We start from the raw sequence: 15,169 nt of genomic DNA, 5'->3' as shown, positions 1-15,169 counted from the left end.
GAATGGACTACCGAGGCTACTTTAGATTTACTGCTCACTGAAATCAATTTTCTCAAAAAGGTTTTAAAACAGCTTTGGGTAAAACAGCTCTGCAGTTTTATCTTAGTTTTCACATGTAGGGCCGTGTTCCCACACATTCATTAACCCTAGTCCTGGACTACAATACATTTTCAATGGAGAATCTATATTGGGGACCTTTAAAAGAACTCAGCTGTGTTTTAAACAAGGCTATGGGAACAGCTATGAAGTGAAAGGAAGAAATAAAGATAAAACCCATTTGTTGATTAGTCTTTTATTCTCTGGTTTGAACAACACAAAGACAGAAATAGCATCAGAATATATAAAGCACAGTCACAGATAGAAAAATTAAACATATGAACTCAACAAAACTAAACATTATCTCAGCTTTTACACCACCATCATGATTCAATGACAAGTGGTGTATTTTATAAATGGTGTATTTGTATCACCACAGTCATGTACTGCACACCATTAATTTATTTGACTTTAGTAGGCCTTCAATATACTTTGCTAATGCTTCATGTAAAGATGACATTGTTTTCTGTAGATGTGCTGGTCTATCATTTTGTAATAAAAAAATGAAGCACTTTTCTGTCCCGGACTGCTTCTTTATAACGTGTATATTGTGGGTATTAGTATTTAGTGTAATTGACAGTGTCCTTGAATGGAGACTGTTAACTAATTTCAGACTTTTGGAAAATGACACCCTGGCACGTTGATAAAAAATGACATCAACAATCCAGCAACATCTTTACTTTCATGAGTCATGGCCTGTCTGATCTGTCCAAGGAAAGGAAAGGGCTTTGAACAAGGGTAATAAACAGTTCCAACAAATAGGTTTAGAAACCATAAATGGAGTTTTGGACAATTCCCCTTTATGTACTGATGTACATGTAGTTCTAGGACAGAGAACATCTATTCAAAATAGTATCTGAAGTTCTGTAGATCAGGCAGCTATCACATCACAGGGAGAGTGAAGTGAAGCATCATGGACAAGCACGCAGCCGCAGATGCTCTGTGTGGGAGTCTAGCCTCTTGCATCACGCTTACTCCGCAATATCTTTGGTTCAAACTGCTGCTCATATCGCTGCAGTTTAAACATATATTTACATTTCAGGTATTAACTTACAATGATCATTAGTTATAAGAAACTGGGTGGTTTAAGCCCTGAATGCTGATTGGCTGGAAGCCGTGGTATATCAGACCATATACCACGGGTATGACCCCAAAAATATTTTACTGCTCTAATTACGTTGGTAACCAGTTTTTGATTTTTTGCTCCTCCTCCATTTTTCTATTTTCATCCTCTAGAAATCTTCTTTCCTGTTCCTCTCTATGTTCTCTCTCCCACTGATCTTTCTGCATTGTCATTTTGTTTGTTAACTGTTATGACGAGTTTCTCTGGTATCAAGTACTTCAGGATGTAAGAGAATATGGGACACAGATGGAGAGTTGATTTATCATTATTTAATTCAGGACTGGATTCGTGTGACAGGCGGTACGTGCCTCTTGTCATCCGAATGACTTCCATAGAAAATCTCTCAGTTTATATAATGCTCTCCGAGCTACTTCTGTCCATCAGCTGCCAACCATTATTGAGTGTCACTCATCTACCACAATAGCATCCCCATACATGGTATCGTGTGGCACCCTAGCCAGGCCATTGGACTCTCACATTATTTCACATGTGGATTTGTCTGGATTTAACAACTTTTTAATCTCTACTTTGTGCTTCTCTTCCAATTCGTTGATTTTATCAGACAGTGTTGTTTTATCATGACCATATAGAGCATTTAAAAGATCATACTCCTCTTTGTGCTTTTGTATTAGTTTCTTCGTCTCTTCATGTTGATCCAATAATTTTTTGGATGTCATTTTCATATTTCTCTTTAAAGTTATTATTTTCCTCTGCATGTTTTCTGGCCTCTTGTTCATATTTATCCATCATTTCTTTTGTTTTCCTTTCATACTCTTCCTCCATTTCCTTCATTTTCTTCTCTTCTTGTTCTCTCCTGACCTTTTCTTCCTTCTCTTTCCTCATGTTCTCTTCTTCACGTTTTTCTTGAAATTTTTCCTCCAGTTTTCTTAGTCTTAGTCTCTCCTCCTCTCTTGATTTACATCCTCTTTAAATCTTCTTTCCTGTTCCTCTCTCGTTCTTTCTCCCACTGATCTTGCTGCATTTTCATTTTGTCTATCAACTCTCTCCTCTTTTCTTCAACGTCTTTTTCTATTCTGTCTCTTTCTTTCCACTCTATTTCTCTCCTCTTCTCTTCTGATTCCTTCATCTTTATTCTCTCTTGTTCCCTCTCTCTTTCAAACTCCTCTCTCAATCTCCTCTGTTTTTTCTCTTGTTCTCCAAGAGTTTCTACCTCCTTCTGTCTCCTCAGCCTTTCTTCTTCCTGTTGTCTGTCTCTTTCTTTCTTCAACTGTTCCTCCCATTCCTCTTTTTCTCTCTACGCATGACCTCTTGGAGTTCTGTTTGACCTTTCTCTGCTTCCTTTATTTTGCTTTGCCACTCTTGTCTTTCTTTCTCTTCATGTTTCCTCCTCTCATCCTCTTCTTTCTCTCTCCCTTTCCATTTCTTCATCCTGTTTCCTTTTCAGTTCTGCAAACTGCCTTTCTTGATTTTTAACCAATTCTTCTCTGTCTTTCTCTTCTTTTCTCTGTTGTTCCATTCTCATTTTATATTCTCTCTCCTTTTCTCTTTGATGGTTTTCCAACTCTTTTTTCTGAGATTGTATCTCTTTTTCCATCTTCTCTTTTTCTGTGGCCCATGTTTCTTTTTTCAACTTTTCATCTTCTTTCTTTTTCTCGTCCTTCAACTTACTTTCTTCCTTCTCTGCTTTCTCCTTTTCTTCATGCTCTTTTCTAATAGCTTCCTCTCTCTCTCTCAACATGTTTTCTCTCTGCTTTCTTTCCTCCTGAACTTTCAATCTCTCTTCTTCCAACTTTGACTTTATCTTTTCCATGGCTGTTTCATGGCTGACCTTCAGTTTCTCCATGTCAGCCTTAATCTCCATCTCTCTCTCCTTCAGTATTTCTTCCTGTTTCTGTTTAATGGCTGCCTCTGCCTCCTGGAACATCTCATTGGTGTAGAAACTGCCCTTGTTCGTGGACACCATTTCGTTAATCTTCTTAAGAAGCTCAGTGACCTGTGTGCGGTCATCTTTAACTCTGTTGTTGAAGACATGGAGTCTGCCTCCACAATCTCTGATCAGTTTTTTCAGTTTGGCATTCTTGCTTTCCTCAATGTAATCTTGAATCGACGTTCTTTCCAAGTCATCTCCTCTAGTAAACAGAACTAAGCAGAACATTCCTGCCCCGTGGACCAAAGGTTGTCTCTATGAGGTCCAAAGTCTCCAGCTCCTCTTGTGTCATTGTCCCGATTCTTAACACTATGATAAACACATGGGGTCCAGGAGCTGACAGGGGAAACACATTTCACTATCTCTTGCTGAACATCTTTATTAGACAATGTTGTGTCAAAAAGGCCAGGGGTGTCCACCACAGCAACTGTTCTTCCATCAACTTTACCGACTGCCTTCTTGCAAACTGTTGTCGTAGAATTACTGCTGATTTTAGACTCAAATTCCTTTCTGCCCAGGATAGTGTTTGCGGAGGCGCTTTTCCCATTTCCAGTTTTCCCAATCAGCACCACCCTCACGCACTCTGTGCTGGAGCACTCCATTTCAGCACCTACAAATTAAACAATACATTATCATAAATTAATGTTAATTACTGCATAAATTGGTATTGAAATCATCACAGAAGGCTCATACTGTAAAATACTTGCTTTCCCAATCACTGCCCAATATTTGTTCATCCCTGTGTTCAACAAACTCACCTTGTGACATGTTGCTGATTTTCTGCTCTAAATCCTTGATTCTTCTGTTCTTTTCGTCCAGTTCTGATTGATACTTAGCCTCCAGCCTCAAGTCCTGTGCCTCCATATACATGTATAGAGTGTAGCATGTCTTGTTTTGATCCATCATTTGGACTATTTTTGCTACAAGCTCTTTCGTCTGCTTGGCATTCTCAATCTTCGAAGCATCAAAGATTTTATACCGCCCTCCGCATATCTTGATCAATCGCTTTGTGTCTGCATTTTGTTCCACAAAGTCAACTGCAGTTTTATCAACTGGAATGTAATCCTGTCTAAACAGGACCATGGCAAAGTCATTGACTCGTGAGCTGAGAATCTTCTGGATGGTCTCTAACTCTCCTTTGTCTTCATCAGTGAGTGGACCAAAAGGTACGACCAGGAGGAAAGCATGGACTCCAGAGTCACAGAGAGAGACACAGCGGAAAGTCTCACGCGTCACTTCCTCCTGAGTGAGATGTGTTCCATTCAGAGCAGGCAGCTCGATGAGGGTGACAGGCCGACCACACACCTCTCCTCCTCTCTTCACACACACTGAGGAAGAGCTGGACTTTGGACTGGACTCTCTCTGACCCAGTAAGGCATTGGCTATAGAAGTCTTCCCAGCTCCTCTTCTGCCACACAGCACCACGTTCAGTCTCTGAGCCTTTGGTGTCATGGTATCATGTGTCGTCTCTTCATTGGAGGTGAGGTATCTCCATTCATTCTCCTCTACCATCTTTTCAATCTTTTCAGTTAACTCTTTGTGGTCACTTCCTTGTTTGGACATTTCATGAAGCCTTCCTTCACATTCTTCAATCATTTGACTCAGATGAGGATTTCCTGCAACTTCCTTGTGAGTAATGATCACCATTGAGTGCTTGAAGGCCTCATTACCAAATATGCTCAGGATGAACTTCAATGTTTTTCTGTTCTCCTCTGTGAACTCCTCAGGCTTCAACACCAGCAGGATCCCATGAGGCACAGGGGCAGAGAGGGACTTACATTTCTCCATCTCCTGCATCAGGGACTCCACATTCAGAGAAAATAAGTCTGGAGTCTTTACAACAGTAACAGACTTGCCTTTCACCTTCCCATTGGCTGACTCACATTGCTTTTTAGAGAAACGAGCAGACTTAAAAGCCTCATTCTGTAGGATCATGTTACCCACTACATTCTTCTTGTCATCACTCTTCCCCAGAAGCACAATCCTGAGTGAAGACACTGTAAAACACATGTAACATTGATTAACATATGCATTTAAACAAATTGTAGTTTATCAATTTACATATTGGATTGACTCCTGCTGCAAATTAAAATGTCAGCAATAGTCACTAATATTAAGTAAGTACATGTGTATTAAATCCTCAGTTAAGCTAATATGATGTACTACTAATACAACAAATTACATGACCCATGAACCAATGTCCCTCTTGGGAATGTTTTCACAATTGTTCTGAATTTTACAAACATAATCTAATTACATTATGAAAAATAACCATTTTGAAGTCCTGCTCTGCAAGATGATCATCCTAGTTAGTCAAGTGAATAAGAAAACGGTTATCTATTTACTTTCAAATGTCAATTCTGCCTACACAGCTGTTATATTGTTTTTGCCTATCAAGATAGACATTTTGAAAACAGCGCTTCAAAAATAATGATAATTTGGACAAATCGTAACTGAGCCGTAGCCATCCCACTTTAATACAGACGTTGTAACATAGTGTAAATGAGACATACTGAATTTTACCCACCACATTTTGCTCCACTGTGTGATTGCTCCCCCACATTTTCCTTAAGCAACGTCAAACCTGAAAAAGTGTTGACAATCAATACCAGTGACTTTATCTTTGCAGTCCCTTTCAACCAAGCATGATGAAACAAAAAAACAGTCATCCTTACTATGAGGGTTGAATATAAGTTGACATTATTAATGCTATAGTTCAATATCACCAATATTAGCATTTTTCACGTTTCAAGTCCAAATCATCCTAAAGGGTCTGAAATTGATTGTAGTTCAATTAAGTTACTTTAAAATGATTTTAATCTCAGTTATCCCAGAAGTCTTACGTAATTGGTCAGCTGCTTGATTCAGTTCTGGGTCCATACGTGTTAAGAGAAGGGATTAAGAGATGCTAGAACGAGAAGCGAAACCGGAACATGGAGCTCCACCTTCTCTCTTTGCAAATAACGGCCGAATGTCCCCTCCCCTTCCGAAATTCGAAAGATGCTAACACCTGCAAAGTCGTGATTTGTTCAAATAAATGACGAGAAACCCAAACACTGGAACTCCTGCTGCTCCCTATCCTTCCTGACAGATTCTACAGTCCAAGTTATGTTTTCCTAGATCTGTCCACAAGAGACTTGGATGATTTTGACATTGAGCGCCAAGAAATACTAATTTTAGGGATGTTGACTGGCATTGGATTTGTGCCACAGATGCTAAAAAGTTAGCATCTGGAGACAGTGGCCAGGTAAACAAAACCAAAGCATGGGTTGCCGTCTTACCTTGTCCAAAGAGTGCTTAGAGGGTAAGGAAACCAATATATAATATTGTTAAGTTGGGGAACTATCCCTTTAATACTGTCAACTTATATTCAATGCTCATATTACTATAACTTTTGTCAGTGTGCTGTGTACTTACCAACTTCTCTGACGTTCTGCAAATTGCAAAATTGTGCTGATTCACCTTGTTTCAAAACATCCTTTACAAGTTCTTCCTCAGAGGAAGATTTGAGGCTCCAATCATTTTTACTCCTGTGGATTTCCTCTTTCCCTTGTACCATGCCACTTGTAGTATCTTCAAATAGCTCACAGGTGAGATAGCCTCCTCCATTCTCCTTTACAATCTTGTCAACATCTGCCATAAGTTGAGCGCGGTCACTGGGGTGCTGCCTCCCTCTACAGGCGCGGTGCATGACGTACTGCCTCCCTCTACATTCTCTGACCATCTGATTCAGAGGGTGATCATCATGCATGTGTCCCCTCCTGTCTTCATGAGTTGTCAGTACCATTGAGTAGTCAAAGGACCGGTCACTGAGGGTGTCTAGAATTTGCCTGATTCTGTCTCCCTCTTGTTGTGTGAACTCCTCAGGCTGCAGGACCAACAGGAACACATGAGGTCCTGGGTCAGACAGAGTGACACACCAACGCAGTTCCTCTGAGAGTTTGTCATGTGAGATGTGAGGGTCTAACAGGTCTGGAGTGTTGATCACAGCTATGCCTCTTCCATCTATTTGACCCCTGGCTCTCTCACAGCGACTTTGTACATAGTTGGGGTCAAATGCCCCTCTTTCCAGGATGAAGTTTCCAACAGCACTCTTCTCAGGGCCATTCTTGCCGAGCAGCACAATCCTTAGCTCTGTAGCACTTTCAGACACTGTAAAATAAACACCACCACAACCTTATTTAAAATGTTCGCTGTAAAACATTGTTGAAATGTTGACACTAACATTTTTGTTTGCTTTTCTTTCAGTATTACACCATCAACATTATGCACCATATTACAACAGAACAACATAAATGCACAACTCTTCAATCTAGACAGAGAAATCAAAAATCAGTTGAAAAAAATCTGGTTGATATTTTATTGATCACTCACTCCTTGGGGGCAATAACTCCACACTGTTGCGTCTCTGGACCCCTGGATTCGAGACTGAAAACACATCAAATTAACACAAGCATCAGTATTCTGTAAAGTTGTAAATGTAGATTTTTTTCTTTAATTGAATGTGTGTAACTCAGTGTAGTATTAAATGACAAACTTTTAAAAGTATTTAAAGACTAACTGAAATACGTTTTTGAAAAGCAAAAAGGAACAATTATAACCAAGACTTGTGACTAAGTGGCATAAAAATTCCAAGTCCAGGCACACGTAAGGCTTTGAAAGTTAAAAACCCTTTAATGTATGGGCTAAAACGTTATTAAAATACACCAACGCATATCGTCTTCATCAGGTCAGACACCCTGATTACCCTCTAAGAGCAGCTGTGGTTCTTGCGGAATACCTGAAGCGCTCCTGCTACTTCTTTACTTCTGAATACATTTTTGGTTCAGTATGTACGTTATCGCTAAGCTAATTTAATGTCATATCAATGTTACTTTGGACAATTTCTCAAATAAGAATTGTTATAAACAGCTTTTATGAATATGTCAAGGTTTCTAAGCTTTGAAGGCTCAAGATTGACATGCGTGAATTAATATAATTCCGGTTGACTGACAACCCATTTCCTGTACAGCTGCTGCTAACGTTAGCTACTGTTCATGATGACAAGAGCAGTTTTTCACTGGTCAGCCCATACATTTAGCTGTTGTCAACAATAAAACATCATTCCTTGTGAAAAGTGCTTTTGTACTAGGATTCTGAAGAGAAATTCTAACAGGAGGGAGGTGGATGCTAAAGTTAGCTATCTAGCTAGCTACCTTGCTAGATAGTGTAGCAGTCCTCGCTATATGAGCCACATTACACTGTAAAAAATATTGTGCTACTTAAAAACATTGAGGCAACTACTTGCATTAGCTTTTTGAGGATTTCCAACATGATGTATTTTTACGTATAATATACTCACCTTTTAGTGTTTCACAAACACTAATATATTAAGTTAAGCTTTTTTTTTTTTTTAAAGATCTAACTTAATTGTATAAAATCCTGAACTGTTATTGTACATTAGATCTACTTAATCTCTCTGGTTAGTTACTTTCATTGATAGTGTTTTAGTGTTAAACATGGCTTTATATACAGTATTTCATCCCTTTACATTTTTATCCACTATAGCAGGAATTGTTGAGCACAGTGCTCATTCCACTAGCATTAACTGGAGGTAAAGCATTGTAGCTTGACCTATTTGCCTCTGTCAAGAGTGGCGCACATGCTCTTACTAATGGTGAGAGTGGGTGGTCTCATCATTGAATGTCAATTTGCCCGACCGTTTTGATATCCGTTCATCATGATCCATTCCACCTTATAGCATAACAAACTGTTTCATACTAATATACAAATGTGCTTTTCGTTCTTCAGACATGCATACAACATTGTGTAAAAGTGTAGTAAAGTTTAAAAATATATACACTACCATTCAAAAGTTTGGGGTCACTTAGAATTGTCTTTGTTTTCGAAAGAAAAGCTTTTTTTTTGTCCATTAAAATAACATGAAATTGATCAGAAATACAGTGTAGACATTGTTCATGTTGTAAATGGCTATTGTAGCTGGAAACGGCTGCTTTTTAATGGGATATCTACATAGGCGTACAGAGGCCCATTATCAGCAACCATCAGTCCTGTGTTCCAATGGCACGTTGTGTTTGCTAATCCAAGTTTATCATTTTAAAATGCTAATTGATCATTAGAAAACCCTTTTGCAATTATGTTAGCACAGCTGAAAACTGTTGTGCTGATAAAAGAAGCAATAAATGTCACGATCGTCGTATACAGAGGAGGACCAAGGCGCAGCGTGGAAGGTGAACATGCGTTTTATTAATGTTACACGAACAAAACAACAAACGATACGTGAAGTCCTACGGTACAAACACAAACGAAAAGGAACAAGATCCCACACCATACTGTGGGAAACAGGCTGACTAAGTATGGTGCCCAATCAGAGACAACAAGCAACAGCTGATTCACGTTGCCTCTGATTGAGAACCACACTGGCCAACATAGAAACACAATACTAGAACGAACACAAATGAAAACTCACACCCTGGCTCAACATACTAGAGTCCCCAGAGCCAGGGCGTGACAGTACCCCCCAAAGGCGCGGACTCCGGCCGCCAAACCAAACACCACAGGGAGGGACCGGGTGGGCACTCCGCCTTGGCGGCGGATCCGGCTCCGGGCCTGATCCCCACTCCCCTCTCCAACCCCCCAAAGTACCCCTGGTCGGTCTGGCCCGCTGGCCGGAGCTGGACTGCACACTGGTGGAGCGGATTGCTCTAGCTCCGGCGTGAAGCAGCTGACCGGTGCGGACCAGGCACCGGTGGAACAGGCACGGGCCGTGCCGGACTGGACGCACGCACACCACTGGCTTGGTGTGGGGAGCAGGAATGGACCGGACCGGGCTGGCGACGCGCACCATTGGCTTGGTGCGGGGAGCAGGAGCGGGCCGGACCGGGCTGGCGACGCGCACCATTGGCCTGGTGCGGGAACAGGAACAGGCCGGGCCGGGCTGGCGACGCGCACCATAGGCTTGGTGCGGGGAGCAGGAACAGGCCGGGCCGGGCTGGCGACGCGCACCATAGGCTTGGTTCGGGGAGCAGGAACAGGCCGGGCCGGGCTGGCGACGCGCACCATTGGCTTGGTGCGGGGAGCAGGAACAGGCCGGGCCGGGCTGGCGACGCGCACCATTGGCTTGGTGCGGGGAGCAGGAACTGGCCGGGCCGGGCTGGCGACGCGCACCATTGGCTTGGTGCGGGGAGCAGGATCAGGCCGGGCCGGGCTGGCGACGCGCACCATCGGCTTGGTGCGGGGAGCAGGATCAGGCCGGGCCGGGCTGGCGACGCGCACCATCGGCTTGGTGCGGGGAGCAGGAACAGACCGGGCCAGGCTGGCGACGCGCACTATTGGCTTGGTGCGGGGAGCAGGAACAGGCCGGGCCGGGCTGGCGACGCGCACCATTGGCTTGGTGCGGGGAGCAGGAACTGGCTGGGCCGGGCTGGCGACGCGCACCATCGGCTTGGTGCGGGGAGCAGGAACAGACCGGGCCGGGCTGGCGACGCGCACTATTGGCTTGGTGCGGGAAGCAGGAACAGGCCGGGCCGGGCCAGGCTGGCGACGCGCACCATTGGCTTGGTGCGGGGAGCAGGAACAGACCGGGCCGGGCTGGCGACGCGCACCATTGGCTTGGTGCGGGAAGCAGGAACAGGCCGGGCCGGGCCAGGCTGGCGACGCGCACCATTGGCTTGGTGCGGGGAACAGGAACAGGCCGGACCGGGCTGGCGATGCGCACCACAGGCTCGATGCGAGGGACAGGAACAAGCCGGACCATACTGGGGACACACACCACTGGCCCTACGCGGGGATCAGGAACGGGCCGGACCGGACTGGTAACACACCCCAGTACCTCTCGCCGTGCCTCTACACTTTCCTTCCCCTTTAATACCAGTGGCCCCCGTAACCTGGCGGCCTCCTCTGCCAACATGCTGGACCGCTCTATCGCGGCCTCCTGCTGCCCCGTCGTCCACGGCGTGAGCCCCCCCTAAAAATTTTCTGGGCGTCTCTCCTCTTGGACCAGGCCTCCATGTCTCTCGCCAGACACTCACTCCACTGCTCCAAAGTCCAACCTCTCTGCTCTTCACTTGGCTTGGCCCAGCCGAGACTCTTACTCAACTGATCCCAAGTCCATTCTCTCTCCTCTTCACGCTGCTTGGTCCTGTTATGGTGGGATCTTCTGTCGCGATCGTCGGATATAGAGTACCAAGGCGCAGCGTGGAAGGTGAACATACTTATTTATTAAATGATACACGAACAAAACAACAACTCGATACGTGACGTCCACAGGTGCAAAACACAAACCAACACGGAACAAGATCCCACAAACACTGTGGGAAAACCACCTGACTAATTATGGTTCCCAATCAGAGACAACCAGCAACAGCTGATACTCGTTGCCTCTGATTGTGAACCACTCTGGCCAACATAGATATACAAAAACTAGACTAGACACAACGAGTACAAAACATAAACTCTACACACCCTGGCTCAACATAAAAGAGTCCCTAGAGCCAGGGCGTGACATCAGCGCACTTTAATGCAAAGACAGGGCAAATTACTGAGGAGGGAGAGATTTGTGAATGTAAACAATATTTTTTTAAATCAAAATGCGTTTTTCTTTTGCAGAAATGCCTTCTGGAACATTTGAACTTTCATGTGCCTTAATAACAAACTTTTATGCCATTTGTAAATACGAATACAATTGTTAAATTACGAGCTTAGTTGGTCTAGCCACGGTGGAAGCAGAGTATTTATTTATTTTATTTTATTTTACCTTTATTTAACTTGGCAAGTCAGTTAAGAACAAATTCTTATTTACAATGACGGCCTACACCGGCCAAACCCGGACGATGCTAGGCCAATTGTGCGCCGTCCTATGGGGCTCCCAATCACGGCCGGTTGTGATACAGCCTGGAATCGGACCAGGGGGTCTGTAGTGACGCCTCAAGCACTGAGATGCAGTGCCTTAGACCGCTTCGCCACTCGGGAGCCCAATGATAGCTAAGGAGATGTAGAAAATCCTGGCGTTTGATTGCAAATCTGCGGAGGGAGTCGAAAAGAGAACACACAGAAAGCTATTGTGTAAAACACCCGTCTCTGGATTACATCTTCAAACTAAGGGCAACCATTGCATCCGTGACGGAGAGGGAGAAGCGTTCATCCATGTATTATACGTTTCTAATTTTGTCAGAAAGTCGTTTTCATTGCAAGTTAAGGCGTACTGTTCTCTAGCTAGCTAATGTTAGCTGGCTGGCTTGCTAGCTAACATTACGTGTATGATCTGTGTAGTAATATTATTTGTATCTCAGAGCCATTTTGGATTATGGTTCATTTTTTAGCTTGCTAGCTAGCTACATGTCCAAACAAAAGATTACACTATGTAAGCAACCATTTCACTGTACCGTTTACACCTTCTGTATCCTGTGCATGTGACAAATAAACTTTGATTTTATTCGATATAGTGTGTGTTTACCAGAGATGGTAATGTGAAGAACATGACCTGCACCAGTCAAATTAGGATATAACGTTAGGCCAATGAGACTGTGTCCAAGTTCTACAATTCTCAGGTAGAATGCCCTGCTTTAATTTAGCCACACTCATAACCGTAAGCTATTTTCTGTAATTAGCTCTGACATTAACTTGTAAATAATGCTCTTGTTGTGGAGTTTATTTTCCTGTAATAATGAATACCAATTAGCTAAGGTTAAGACATTGTCAGCTATACGATATGGTCATTATTTGAACTTGCTAGTCAGCTAACTTAACGATAGCTAGCTAGATAACAAGTTAGAAACTAACCAAATCATTGTTTAGAAAGCTGCTTTTAGTTGCCTGGTTTGGTAGATTGACATATACTAAATTCATTTTTAAACGGATGGGTTTATTGGTGTTAAAATACACCAGTTATGCTATTTTGGACCCCCAGGCTTCTGATGTCATGCAGCTTGTCATTTTTGTGTTTATACTTTTTCATAACGACAACCACAAGTTTGATGTCGGACGACAATAGAATGTTCATGATGTCACTGCGACAACTGTCTACAGACATGTCAATAGACGTAGTATAAACCAGCCTTTAGTCTTGAAATCTTTGGTTGTTTGTTTAGCACATGGCCTCACATGTGAATCCTTAAAGAGATGGGTGGGGCTAAGGCTTAAGAGGGTGTGAACTATGCTGAATGGGTGTAGACAAAGAAAAGCTCTGCTGTATGTGTACCAAAACATTCAAGGGACATTTTCTCAAAAGTGGGGTTACAAGTTTATCAACTTTCAAAGCAGAATTACTTTCCCATTGTTCCTCAACTGTAGTGTATGATATATACTTTTCTAGCTCTGAGTCTCTATTTTTATCCAAAAAACACAATTTCAAATTTTGCTACATAAGACCGAATTGAGGCGGTCAGTCACATATTTGTTGATATATCTCAGATGCTTGTGTTGTCCTCCGTGTTTGTTTGTTCTTTGTGTCGCGAAGTGATGATGTCAGACAACAGTGTGTCACGGAGAGAGTAAAAAAACAAACACTCGAGGGCAAAGAAATCCGATCTGACCGATCAGACACGTTGCAAGGCCAGGTATCAGATGTTTTCCTGATTTCAAAACACATATGAATGTGATACAAATCTTATTTGAGCATGTGCTTTTTGGCTGTTAAGACCTCACGAAAAAGATTGAATTTGTATCAGATATGTGAAAAAATCGGATTTGGGTCACTTCAAACTGCTAGTCTGAACAAGGCAAAAGTTAACAAAGCACATCAAGGCAAAAGTTAACAAAGAACTCACTTAACTGGTTTGTCAGCTAGTGTGATGACTGGATGCGTATCTATGTCGCATACAGAATCTCTGCCAAGCTGATGGAAATGGAAACGCCACCCTGATCTTATGGGCAGGGTGCAGCTTGTGCACTTCTTCCACATTCCAGACCATTCTATGACAGGCTCTGGCACATTCAAGCGCTGCAGCACACAGCCAACTACCTAGGCTGTGGTTACTGTACTACATTATGGTCGGCACTTGGCAATGTTGAAAACACAAAAATGCTACGGTCATTTTAGTAAACAAATAATGAATCAATAGCTAGCTTAAGTCATTCCAGTAAATTAGTTCATGATGGATCTTTTATCAGTGATTATCTAAGTAAATTTAGCCACTAATTTAACTCCCAACTATGTTGCAAATGTAAAGTGCAAGTCATGCCTATTGATCAATATCACATGTGGATACTCAAAGACATTACAATATGTATATTTCTATGAATAAATAGGCAGGTGCATCATAGTTCTTGTATTAGGTAATGGCCTATTGGTTTATATATATATATATATATATATATATATATATATATATATTTATTATTTTTCAGTTATTTTTATGGCCTTTGTAGCATTGCAGATTCATCGACTTACGCCAAATTCCATTGTTACTTAATAGAATGTTGAAAGTAATTTTCAAACCAAAATATTATTATTTAGGTGTTACATGTTTAGAAATATAAACTGGAAAACAATAACATGATGCCTTCTCCAGAACCACTTGTTTCAGATATTTCCTGTAAATGTATTTTCCAAAGATACAGCGCTGAAGGGTAGAGATTGAGGTAGGCCATACTAGACGAAGAGCAGTTGCCCAAGATGAGCCAACAAAAACATTTATTTTGCCAGTTTGCCATATTGAGTTAGACATGTAGGCCAACAATATGAATGATAAGTTACAAGATTTGATGAACATAAGGCCAAAATATATATTGTTGAGGTTTTACTGCTCTTACCTTTGTCTCTGAATGATGCAGCGTCCGTCATTTCATCCTTCAAATGTCTGTACTGTGACAGATAAATGTGAAAGTGAAACTTGAAGAAAAAAATGTTCCTACCTGTTAAAGGGAGTTGTGGAGTTTTGTGGAGTTGTGGAGAGACTGCAATCTACATGTTGAATATGTTTACAAACCACTAACTTGAGCATTTGTAGTCAGAATAACAATGAGACTGAATCTTCTCCACCTGGCATACAGTACTTTAAATTGCATACCCAAGTCATCTCAGAGAATTAAACCCAGCTCATTTAGCCATGAAATACCTTGCA

General features: G+C 42.2%; 1 protein-coding gene across 1 annotated transcript; it reads right to left on the bottom strand.

The window, feature by feature from the left end:
* Positions 1 to 1,048: 1,048 nt before the first annotated feature.
* On the bottom strand, positions 1,049 to 14,889 carry LOC121581665 (GTPase IMAP family member 8-like). The gene is given in 9 exon segments (XM_045224920.1): positions 1,049 to 1,108; positions 2,655 to 3,347; positions 3,349 to 3,450; positions 3,452 to 3,717; positions 3,866 to 5,104; positions 5,635 to 5,691; positions 6,525 to 7,259; positions 7,482 to 7,535; positions 14,859 to 14,889. Coding segments are annotated over 9 exon segments (3,237 nt in total).
* Positions 14,890 to 15,169: the final 280 nt, after the last annotated feature.

Source organism: Coregonus clupeaformis, chromosome 14, assembly GCF_020615455.1.
Source record: "Coregonus clupeaformis isolate EN_2021a chromosome 14, ASM2061545v1, whole genome shotgun sequence".
NCBI classification, from domain to species: Eukaryota; Metazoa; Chordata; class Actinopteri; order Salmoniformes; family Salmonidae; genus Coregonus; species Coregonus clupeaformis.
This window is presented reverse-complemented; position numbering and strand designations above follow the sequence as displayed.